This window comes from Lepisma saccharinum, chromosome 23 (assembly GCF_977018435.1).
Source record: "Lepisma saccharinum chromosome 23, izLepSacc3.1, whole genome shotgun sequence".
Taxonomy (NCBI): domain Eukaryota; kingdom Metazoa; phylum Arthropoda; class Insecta; order Zygentoma; family Lepismatidae; genus Lepisma; species Lepisma saccharinum.
Genome location: NC_139251.1, coordinates 53,830,850 through 53,843,453, shown reverse-complemented (window position 1 = coordinate 53,843,453; position 12,604 = coordinate 53,830,850). Strand labels below are relative to the sequence as shown.

The 12,604-nt window shown below is 37.3% G+C and overlaps 1 protein-coding gene across 1 annotated transcript in view; it reads right to left on the bottom strand.

Annotated features, from left to right (window-relative positions):
- LOC146005345 (sialate O-acetylesterase-like) overlaps positions 1–12,604 on the bottom strand; it is a 102,639-nt gene that overhangs the window by 54,054 nt on the left and 35,981 nt on the right. The window contains exon 7 of the mRNA XM_083144532.1: positions 3,954–4,122. Coding sequence (XP_083000658.1) covers positions 3,954–4,122 — 169 coding nt within the window. The remainder of the gene's footprint in view (positions 1–3,953; positions 4,123–12,604) is intronic.

Below are 12,604 nucleotides of genomic sequence, written 5' to 3'. Positions count from 1 at the left end.
GGCATTACCGGCCGCAAATGTCGGCATCTCCGTCAGCGCCGCCTGCCACGCTTCTCCCGATCTCTCGGCTGAAGATCGAAATGGACGCACGGTATATATATATATATATATATATATATATATATATATATATATAAATCATTATTGTCTATGAATTTATGTGTACGTTGGAAACTGAAAGGTGATTTTCATTTCAGTATTAATGTCGACAGTAATGTAATCAAAAACAACGTGTATTTGCGACAGCACTAATGTTGCTCACAACAGCAGCATTGGAAATAATTGTCAATTATTAAATTTAAGTAATTTCAATTCTATTATAACAAACTGCATGAAGTTAATATTTTTACTGAATGGAAATAAAATAACAACTCGAAAACTTGGTGGTGATTAGCCGGAATGCTGCGGTGAGTCGGCTCAAAATGGCCAGACAACGTCTCCTTACTTCGCGCGCGGTTCGGGTTAAAAAGAAACTCCAAATGCTTGGAAGTAATATTTCTGGGAACCTTTGAGTGGTTATTAAAAATAATTTCATTATTTTCTCCACAACTTTGTCGCTGGAAGTTTTTACTTGGAAATACAGAGCAAAAAATGGCCAGCGACGACATTTTCTACTGCACGAATATAAAAAATCTCCACATACTTTATTTGAATATTTTTTAATGCGAATATGCTTTAAAGTATTGATAAATTCTGAGCACCACCATCACCTATGACAATTAGAAAACCGTGTCAATTTTTTTCATAATGAATGCTTCAATTTTACGGCATGTTTCAACGTTAGGAATGAAAACAATGTAAAAATTTTGTTTTCACAGAAAATTTGCGTTTTTAATTTATCTAAAAATATGTAAACAATTTACCACTTTTTTGTGCTCACCATCGTATTCTCTACAAAATTTCCTGCAAAACTGCAGGTACCGATTTTACTTAAGCTAAATTTGTAAATCGAGAAATTTCACAACAGCCCGCTCGTATTTCCCATAAGAAAAGCATTGTCCATAAGAGCCCATTGTGTCTTCTGAACGTGAAAACGACTTTAGTACAGTTGATTCCGTTATTTAAAGAACCCACTGCGGTGTTTTGCAGCATAAAAAATAGCAACAATGCTTGTACGCGAGTTAAATGAAATGTTTACCATCCGAGTGCTATTTTTAGCCAGGGTGTATTATGCATCAGCTTGAATACATTGTTGTTCTGTTTTTCTCGCCACGGGAGCGGAGGAAAAAAGAAGTTTGCCGATAGAAACAATGAGCAACAAGCATGTTTCATTTTCCGCTTGTTTTCGATCATTGCAACCTTAAGATTTCTTGATAGAACGAAGCAGAAGAAGTTTTACGTGAGCATTTGAAAAGATGTAAGCTCTGATATGGTGCTCGTGGCACAAATGTATCGTAATCTAGTATTTGGCAGTCTTGCATATAAGTTTTGAGGAGACACAAGTACCAATTAAGTGCTCGTTGCACAAGTATTACATTTAGTAAGAAGTACAGTTTGGTGCTAAAAGAGTGAAAATCGTCAAGTTAAGTTCGCGGAGAAGTGCTTTGTTAGTGATCTCAAGTTAGAGTGTTGGACCTGAGTCTGCATAAGTACGGCCGATGGATATTCGATCCGATATAGTGTACTTCAAGGATTCACAATCCAAGTTGACGAGGTAAAACGTCATTGGATGAGGCTGGTCTTCCGGTTATGTAAGTAAACCACTTATAAAGTATGCGTCAAAATATACAGTACTGAAATGAAAAGATGAACAAAAGTATAAGACATGTTAAAATATAGTGACTGGTCTATATGCAACCCAAATAACAATCGTGTCTTTTGGGTTGCATAACTGTCAGGAAACCTTAGGTTAGATTAGGGCATGTGGAGTGGACGATTGTCATTTGGGTTGCATATAGACCAGTCACCTTTTTCAAACTCGGTCCATCTTCACGACCGCTTCCGGAAATAATGTTCATCTATGAATACTTTTTCCTCCGTCGAGAGACCCATTTTCAACAACAACTGCACAACACAACTTCCTTTTCACTACTGCAAACACGCGCAGCTGGAGCTATGCCCCGTCGAAAAACGCAACCACGTGTTCGAGATGCGCGAGTTTCAGTACTGTATATTTTGGCGCATACCGTATTACATTTCCCGAGCCCGATTAGAAGATTCCTCAGCGAGAGTCAGCATCGTGGTCATCCGAACGTCTAATAAGGAAAGACATTGATAAATACTCATAACATTCGGTCTTTGATTCATAAGAAAGAAGAAGCAAATATATATGCTCTCTATAGGAAACTTACGTAAAGATTGTTATTTCCCAGGAAGGACTAACTTATCGATTGTGCTTTAATTGATACAAATTGTATCGAGAGACAATTTAAATTTTGATGTAATTTTAATATAAAAGATAATATTTACAAGGTGTAAACACATTTGTCTCATTTCATGTGACATTATTAAGAATAACATTACGACGTACGGGCTTTGTAAAATAACTGATGCAATTGTAAGCACGTGGCCACGATGCGTAGGTTTTAAAATTGATAATAATTATAGAATCTTTACCATTTAAATTCTGTTTTATCAAATATTATCTCTTGAATTTGAACATTTACATGAGCAATAGTAATAAATAGCATTTCATGCACCCTTGGATTTTAATTTGTTAAGGAGTTATAAAGATGTTCATTGCTGTATTGTGTCATTATTAATAACTTTCTTACAGCGGTATATAAATTGTTAATTATGTATTATATTTAATTGGTAATTGAGCTTGTGTGGTCAACGGAGTTAAAGGTTCCGTACTTCTTCAAGACATACGTGACCCAGTCATTACCTCAATCGAAGTGGACGTGGTTGTCCGGAGGCGTAGACGGATCTGTTGGACTGGCTGATATATCCTTCATTTCTGGCTATAATGGCTTGTCGTCTGGCCAAAGTTCTCCTTTGACATGTGGTCCTTTCTCCATAGGTACACAGGTATTGCCAGCAAGCTGCTTCCATTTTTGTGTTTTCTTTTATAATTTAAAGCTACAGGTGGGGTAAACGGACAGGTTGCCGTGGGGGCAAACCACCATACATGAATTGCATTGCATTTAAATATTGGCAGGCATTTTTTATTGAGATACTAATGTACTTTACAATAACGCCTGGTAGAGTATTCAAGCACGTTTAAAAACTTGGGACAATTCTTAGAGTGTTCGCGAAAAGCAATGGTCCGCATTTCGTGTGTTATTACTGTAACGATAGTTTCTAAATCAGCTAGTATCCGTTTGCCCAAATCACATGTCCGTTTGCCCCGAACATGGGAGGCAAACGGATATTGCAACAACATGGGGCTATTTTGAGACATACGTTTCTTATATTAAACGGTATATTGTATTATTTGTTGATTGATTGTTCACACCTTGTATGTAACTATTATTTTCATTTTTCAATAAATCGTTTCAAAGTTATTTTTGAAAATGTGCCGAGGGTGTCCGTTTGCCTCGTCCTTACCCTACATAGCTATTAATAAAACAACTTCATAGGGCAAGTGTTTCATAAAAGATGTAATGAATATTATTAATGTACCGAAACAATGTTTAATTTTAAGTCATATTAAGTTTGATTTATATATTTATGTACAAATGTTAACCCATCCCCCATGGACGCCCGCAGGATTTTTTTTCCAGGGGGGCCAAAGGAGGCATATTTTCCCCCATAGTGATGCCTCCTCAAAAAACACTATTTCAGTCTGAAATTATCATGTTTCTTCAATGAATTTATAACAATTAACTTAAATTACTGTGTTCATGCCCCCCCCCCCAACAAACATATCAGCCTAGCTACGTTCCTGAAACAGATAGGAAGAGGACGTTAAATATAAAAACTTCAATCAATTAGAACACTACAGAATAAGATAGCATTTAAGTATTATCATTAAGGCTAGATCATGAAGAAAGTAGTAGAAATCAACTTACGTAGTGTTAATTCCAGGAACGTTGCAGGTTTGAAGCACTCTTGGTGAACTCCAGGCCTCGATTATTGAGCCACCCCAGTTGACTTCTAAGAGGCCAATCGGCTTCTTCAGTTCGTCGTACAAACGCTTTCCGTACAGAAAACAAAGACCAGAAAAGGTGCGCAATGAATCTGAAAAAGAACATTAGCTTCAAGTAATAATTTTTGTACATGCGACTTCCCTTTTCACGGATTTTCTGTTTCGTTTTACAGAAAACTTTCATTATTGAAACTAACTTAAAGTCTGCTTAATTTATCATAAAGGAAATCCAAAGAAAGTTCATCTTAGGATGTTTAGAATACAGGGTGGTCCATAAGTATGGAAATACCCATTTAAAACAAATATGGATGGTGAAACAATAAAACGTACCGATATATAATGCAGGGAAGGAGGGCACGAGACAGGGTATGTGACCAACATTGCGATCATCTTGAAGTCCGCCATTTTTGATTCAACTTCAGTTTGTTTGTTGTTTTTTTTTTAAATGAGAAGGCGGGCATGTGATATGTGAAAACGATCTTGAATTTCAAGAGGAATACATTCATATGTTTCCTTCTCGTGTTAACTTTAACCCTAAAGCTGTTTAAAATTGAACATTACCCTTAATCCCTCTACCGGCCAAGTTATGTTTTAAACAGATTTAGGATTAAAGTTTCTCAAATGTGAAGCATACCATCGTGTCTCTCTTGAAATTCTAGTCCATTTTCATATTTCACATGCTCGCCTTTCAAATTATAAAAAACTCAAGTTGAAGACAAGATGGCCGCCATGTTGGTTACATGCTCTATCTGGTTACCCCCTTCCTGCATCATGTATTGGTATGTCTTATTCATATTTTACCACCCATATTTGTGTTACATGAGTGTTTTCATACTTATGGACCATCCTGTACATTGGCTACGCCATATTGGGACATATCATCCTCGAAGGTTAGAGTGACGTCATCTCTTGAAAGCTCGGAAGCGTACCTGGAACTGGCCTGGCTAATATCTCGAGAAAATTTCTTCATTTTTCACCGTCAGAAAAGTTCCAAGTATTATTTAACTTGTATTATGTTTCGTATATAGTAATGTTTAAAAATCAGTGTATAATAATATGTCTGAGTTTGTTGCCTCACAGTCATTATTCAATATTTTTTATCTATGAATAGAATGAAATGCCCAAGGTTATTATTAGAAATATATACGTGGACAGATGGATTGTTTTCATGATGACGTAACTACTGGTAGAGGCTGCATGTATCCATGAAAGAAATACGAACTGTATGCGCTAGTGTTGCATGCAGATAGAAAAAAAAGTCAAACAACTGAACATACTTAATCCAGTACACAAATGCACATTTTCTGATTCAGTTTCTTCCCTCTTCATAAGCAATAAACCCATTTACAGTTTCTGGCTTCGGATGAAAGAAATATACAGGTGGGAACTTATTATACATAACGTGAAATAAAAACTATTGTCTTATGCTTAAGGCTACGAGGGATAGTTTCGCGCCAGGTGAACATTTCAATAATGTCGAAATGTGAATTGCTACTGAAAAAAACGGCAGAGGCAAAAGAGAACATGAATTTCTCCCCATGTTGGAAACGCAAGCGTTTCTTTGAGTTGGTTATTATACCAGATACGATCTGTGAAAAATATGATGAACAAGTATTTACAGAATCCCATATATTCCTTATGGAGAAGTAACCTCAACTTAATTAGTCTAATCAAATGGTCATTTCCACTTTTCCAACCGGAAATGAAATCTTCAGCCTGTTTTCTTTCCGTTCCGTTAATATCTTTTCCTACGCTATCGGAAGTTTGATATTCCAAAGAGAACAAATAAAGCATAAGTGTAATGCTAAGTTTTCTCCCCCCCTTACGACCATCCAGCGCACAGACCTCTCTTTCCCCAGTTCGCCACAGGGAATAGGTCGATGGAGGAGCAGTAGTTTAGGGTCCTTGTGTCTGGCTGGACGCAAACTGTTCCTCCTGTCCTTAAAATAAGCAACAATATTTATTTGTTCCAATATTTTACAATATTAGCCTATAAACACAAAATATAATATAATTGAAGGGCTCGGGTGAGTGAAAAGTGACATTTTTGCCATTTCTGAGTTAATTAAGAAAAATGGTTATACTAGAAGCTATGCTGTAGGTGAATTGTTTTCGTGTTGTGTTTACCAATTTCAGAAGGCTTCACTGAGTCCAATGCAAATTGTATGACATTGCAGTTTCACTCGAAAATTGAAGGATGGCACATTTTACCAAAATATCACTTAGCCTACCATGTTTTACACCCGAGCACTTTAAATAATAGGCAGCAATGTAATTTGGTGAGTTTTAGTAAATTACTTTGAGCTTCAAAAATATCGGCCACGACTAATTGCAAAAGACTGTTACACTTGTTGATATATATTTTATATACTTCAATTTGCCGTTGATGGCGCTAGTAACTTTCACATTCGGTTTTCCATAAGTTATGGTAAACATCCCTTTACTAGAGATTGTTCTTGTTCATGTGTTTAATATCTGCATATTGCAACACTGTCGTTTCATTCTTTCACATTCTACTAATGCATTATACTTGCCGCCTGTACGTCACTGCACACAACAAACTTGAAGTACCACCTTGGAGACAGACTAGGGTTGAAAATACTTCTCTAGCCTTCACCTATGTACAACTTAATGGAATCAAACAGGATTGATCACATTGAGTTTACTCCTTACAGAGCAAACCTTAAAACGAGCACAATAGGTGGGATTCAAGTGACGTCAGAATGCGCACAGCCGCCATGTTTGCGCCAATTTTATTAGTCGTGGGGAAGGAAATATCCACCACGTAGCGTTCGTTACATCTGCACCAACTTCACATTTGTTTTAAATCACGAATGTTTGTGTTAGTATCTGTGTTGCTGCAGCCATTAACCTTCGGGTTTAAGAAAGCTAGAGAGTTAGTTAGTATCTCCAGCACGCCCGTCCGCTTGAATTCCGTGTGTTTACAAGAACTGGACTCAATCATGGCTGTTCGAAGCCTCAATGTAACAGTTTGTGACATAGGTGAAACACACCTGCAGCATTCCCTGTAGGAGGAGATTGATTGGGGTTTCATTTTCCCATGTTTAATATCAATCAATATCAGGAAGGAACAAAATTCTCCCCTCCAACCAGTGCCGGATTTATATACAGCGGGGGGAGGGAGGCAATCTTTTTGGCGGTTTTTACCATTAGTGTTGCCCACGAGACGAGACTTTGGCCTGTCTCGTCTCGTGGAGTCTCGTGGAAATGCTGTCTCGTCTCGAAAATATTCGTTTGTCTTATGACACATGGTCAATCTCGTCTCGTCTCGAATTTTTAAAAGCCTGTCCCGTCTCGTCCCGTGGGCAATACTATTTACCATCCCTTTTACATACCCCAATGTGTGTATTTAAAACAGTAAATGTAGTAATTTGTCCATCATCGCAGAGCAGAGAAGAAAAGACCACATGAATAGTGTAAGGTGAAAAGATTTGCTGTTTATTTTATGTTGGCTTCAGCCAGATGCAGCAGTTTTCGGTAAAGAACTTCTGTTTAATGCTCCATACGAAGCGCGCCCGCGGGATTTTTCTCAGAGGGGGTAGAGTCATAAAATGTTTATTTTTATTATTATTACTGGTATTATTATTATTATATTACAAATCATAAAATTCAAAGTGAATTCAATATATGTACTTTTGTGTTATATAGAGTTCAGAATTGAATGTACTATTTAGATAAAAACTGGATTCGCCTTGCTTCCTTTCAAAAAACATTTATCACTTTGTTGAAACAGTTCTTTGTCGTCTTGTACCTCACAATGCACAAATATGAATCAAAGTCAGGGACCACTTAATCTACTGTCCTTGATGGTACCTCTGATCCATGTTTTTTACGTGCCGAAGGGTACTGTAATATTAATATTAATAATAATAATAATAATAATAACAACAACAATAATAATAACCATAATAATTCAAAATGACGGGGGTGTGAATTATCAAATTTCGAAAATTTCCCGACCTGGTCGATAAATGGAGATTTTTTTTCTCAGTTTCGAAAATCAGAATTATTAATATTTCCTTTCAAATCCCGTCCCAACCAAAAGGTTTCCGTTCCTCACATCCCTAGTTAAGGAAGTCAACAAGATTCTAATGCCTCTTGTGAAAACGTTCTCTCGTTATTTTGTTGAACTGTTTCAAATTGAATTAAAAACACTTTGACCTTGTAACTGAGAGTCTGTAAATCACAGAAAACAATATTATTTGTAAAAAAAAATATCGCTACAATTTGCTACGTCCTCGTAGCGTACAACAACTTACCTTGCTAGTTCAGAAGAGCATGCTGGTTAATTCCAGGGTTTGGGCTGAGATACTGCGTTCCCTCCCCTTGTATCCACACCCGATCCAGGTATTCCACAAGTACGTATTAAACTTTTGAAATAAAAGAAGACCGCAATATGTTCCAATTAGCGTTTATTAGAAACACGCACGTATATCGCGTAATACTAAAATACAATTAAAATAATTCGGACCGGTACAACGCGAAAGATGCGTATAATCTTCCACAACGCGAAGCACCTCTGGCTTCTACAAATCTCACCGCTAAATTCTTAACCGTTCTCTGGAAAGCGGTTATACCTCCCCACTGACACAGTGGTACCGAACACAATAAATTTTTAATACCAGAAAGTAGATAAAATAAAACAGTAATATATTGGAAATGTACATTCATCTGGCACAGTGAATTTGGGCATGTAGTGGCAACAATGCAAACGGGAACGCGTGATCTTCCAACACCACAAGAATTTAAATAAATCAACAATGGCTTTCAAAATATGATAAGAGAAGAGAATGGCGTTTGCCAAAACCATGAAACAACGAATAGATATAAGGAATGTAACTCAGAAATTAATAACTTAGGCTTCACTAACCTGATTGAAATGAAACTTACGACAATCTTTAGAACATTTAAAAGCAAATCAAACTCTTGGTGTTGAGCATATAAAAACTTACTTAAACTTGCCGTTATTTAACTTCTAGATATATCAGTATATAAAGTTAACGATTATAAAGGAATTGAAAATTGGCTGAAGTCATAAATATATATTTATAAACATATATATGAATCATTAACTGTAAAATACGTGAAACTATAATAAGCATGAGATAAAAATATATTATATAATAAGCCATTATATAATAATATTCGTTAAATAATAATATAAAACAACGAAGTAATGGCCAACTCGGGGTCATTACAAATTTCACCATTCGGATTACATGAACTTTTTCCAGATATCTCAGGTGGCCAAGTCCCCCCCCCCTCCTGCGGGCGCCCTTGCTCCATGCCCATGGTCTATCGTGAAGGTATAAAAAATGATTTGAAGCAATATTGAAGCGTTTTCTTATTTTTACATCAAAACTCTCAGACAGATAAGATAGCAGAAAAATAAGGAATCACACGAAATGTTTTCCGAGAGTTTGTAATCTTGTGTGGCCATAGAAATTAAAAGATTCGAACACAAAAATATCTTCAACCACTTCTAAACAAAAGCTGATATCATCAACAGTGAGTGTTATCGAATGAAGGGCTCACTAAAATTCTTCTCCTGATTTTATTGCGGACGAGTAGGCTGTATTTGGAATTTGGAGGGAATGCATAACCAGTGGTCTACAGAGCTCTTGAAACCACGGTAAACCTGTTATATACTCCGTTCCAGCTAACTGTGGAGCAGGCAACGAAAACAAGTGTCTGCGCAAGTAATGACGCAAGACGGCTCCACCAATGAACACGTAAGAGGAACGGAGAGGGGGAAAGCGACTGAAGTTAACAGCCTTCCCATCAGCGTCTACTGCTTCGATCTGGCCAATAGATTTCCCTCGCTTCTCTGACGCTATGCGCGGCTTTGCTCCACAGTTAGGTGGGACAGGGTATAGATCACGCGTTTACTTGGTTAACGCCCAAGATCTGAAGAGAGCTTCCGCCACGAACGTGGGTGGGGATAAACAGCGGGCGAGTTGTTTTCGTCCACACTCAACCTTCAGCCAATGGTCGCAGCTGTCATTCTGCTCGTCTACTCCACGTGGAGTCTCAGTCACGACTGCGGATACGCTGTTGCCGTACTTTGCAACTTCAATGCGGAGACCGTGGGAAGGCGGAGGGACAAGGTGGCGTAGAGTAGACGTGTGGCAACACTGTGGGTTGAGAGTGCATGTTGCAGCTGGTGGGCGCGCTCCGTGGACTTCAAAGCCAGCCGGTCGTTAACGTAACTAGCGCGTCGATAATGCAAGAATTGACTCAAACCACGCTAAGGGACTTCGTAGTTGATACAAAAGAAAGCTTGACTCTTTCTTGGTGTTGCAACCAGTCCGACGTCTTACAACCAACTAAACAACGTGTCACTCCACGCCTTACAAGCTTCTGTACAGTATAACCGACCAATCACCTGGCAGTCAGTGGCGTAAATAGCAGCCCCGCAACCCCCGCAGTGCGGGGAGAGGGGGGGGGCGCAGTATGAATGATAAATCAATAAAGACTGATAGTTCACAAATGTTTCTTTCGGGGTTAAAATATATTTTCAACCAAACGTATTTTATTTCTATGTCCTTACAACTGCAAACAGAAATTGTTAATCACTAGAAGATTAGTGAATTATCACATTAGAAGAAAACCTTCATTAGCTGAATAGTTCAAGTCATCCATTACGTCACCGAAGGGTAGACGACAGGCAAGAAAATACGTTTTTCTACCGTGCTTTAGAGATTGTAGTAAATCAAATAAAGAATAGATTTCAGTGTATGAATCAAATCAAAGAAAGCTTCACCTTTTTAAGCCCCATCACCCTAACGGTACACGCACTGTAGCTACAGACATTGTTTTCGGAATGTAGTGTCAAAACTGAAATAATAATAATAATAATAATAATAATAATAATAATAATAATAATAAAAACGTCGAACATGGGCGAAGTTTCAGAATTCCTGTTCATAGAAAACAAAATTCTGGGTAGTAGCATTCCTGACTTATGAACTGCTTATATATGCTGTATTTGACCCTACCTGTGACGTCTTCATCAACTGAGAGGTTGTTTTCGAAGCTAAAATTGATCAAAAATTACTTGAAGATAACAATAACAAGATTGAGATTGAGTGGACTGGCGTTGTTTAGTATCGAAGGTGATCGGGCTCGAAAACTGGACTTGACCAAACTAGCAAAAGAATTTGCTTTCATCAAAAAACGCAGAGGACTGGTAATGGGCAATTTACAATATAGTAATTTTTTTAGTAACAGTGTATTGTCATATGTAGTTATAATATATACTTTTCTACAGTTTGTCTGTTGTCTTAACCTTGCGTGCCAGTTTTTACATTGATTCAAATTACAACTATGTATTTTCATATTTGTGTATGTCTAATATAAATGTAGGCGTGAATTAATATTTTAGAAAAGAAAGCTTTAAAAAAAGTAGGGGCGCACAACTGAAAGTTGAGGGGGGGGGGGTGTGGCGCAGAACGTGTTAGTTATGCTACTGCTGACAGTATTCACTTTCCTTCCTTAATATGGTGACCTTTCTCTATCCCATAGATACTATTTCAATTGGAGTTATGGGAGCCTCTGATGTATAACCATATTGTATAAAACAGGCGTTCTCAACCTGGGGAGGCTTTGGAGAATTTCAGGGGAGGCGTGGTGAGCAATGAAAAATATATATACATGAATTACCCCCCCCCCCTAAAAAAAGTTGTTCCAAACACAAACCCCTTGTGTAGGTCTCAGATAAGAAACTTGTGAAAAAAGTTCTCTGTCACTAATGCTTTGTAATGTAGGCCTATTAAGCACTTTTATTAATTAATGAAAATGTTCTATCAACAAAACAAGTATTAGTAATTTTTGATATATGTAATAATAAAAGCATTGTAAAATATTCTTTGAGTTAGATTTATTAACCTTAACAGCACAGTTTTGTACGTCAATAATTCATTATGCCTAGAGGGAGGGGGCGTGGATTAATTTGAGGACGCAAAGGGGGGGCGCAGGCCCAGAAAAGGTTGAGAACCCCTGGTATAAAAGATGGGGAAAAGATGAAGGGTCTGTTTTATTTGGATGAAGTTTCCAATTAATCTGTGGGATAGAGAAAGCTCACCATATTTTCAGTAAGTAAAATCTGAACTACTACTCGTTTATTGTGAAATCCATCCACAAAAAAAATAAAACATATTACAAAAAGATTACCTTGAAGGTGTTTGACGGAAAATGTGATCATAAGAGGGAAGAGAAAATGACTATCGTTCCTCTAGCCCTCTCTCCAACATATACCACCGTAAAATTTTGAGGTCCAGTGTTTTTGTGCTGATTTGGAATCTTGAAATGTTTCATTAACTTGAAATTTTGGGTAGCCATTCTGTGCGTCTTTCTTATTCACCATTTTCAAAATAGTTGTATTTTTTAGTGGAGAGACGCCGTTGGAATCAACGTATCACTTCAGGAGGAGACTATTTTGAAAGTTTGTAATTGAAATTGAATAATGAGAGCCAATACCTTAAAGTAACTATTAGTCACGTAATTTTTATGTATCCTCCTATATTATAGCTACACAAATACTAAAATATATTT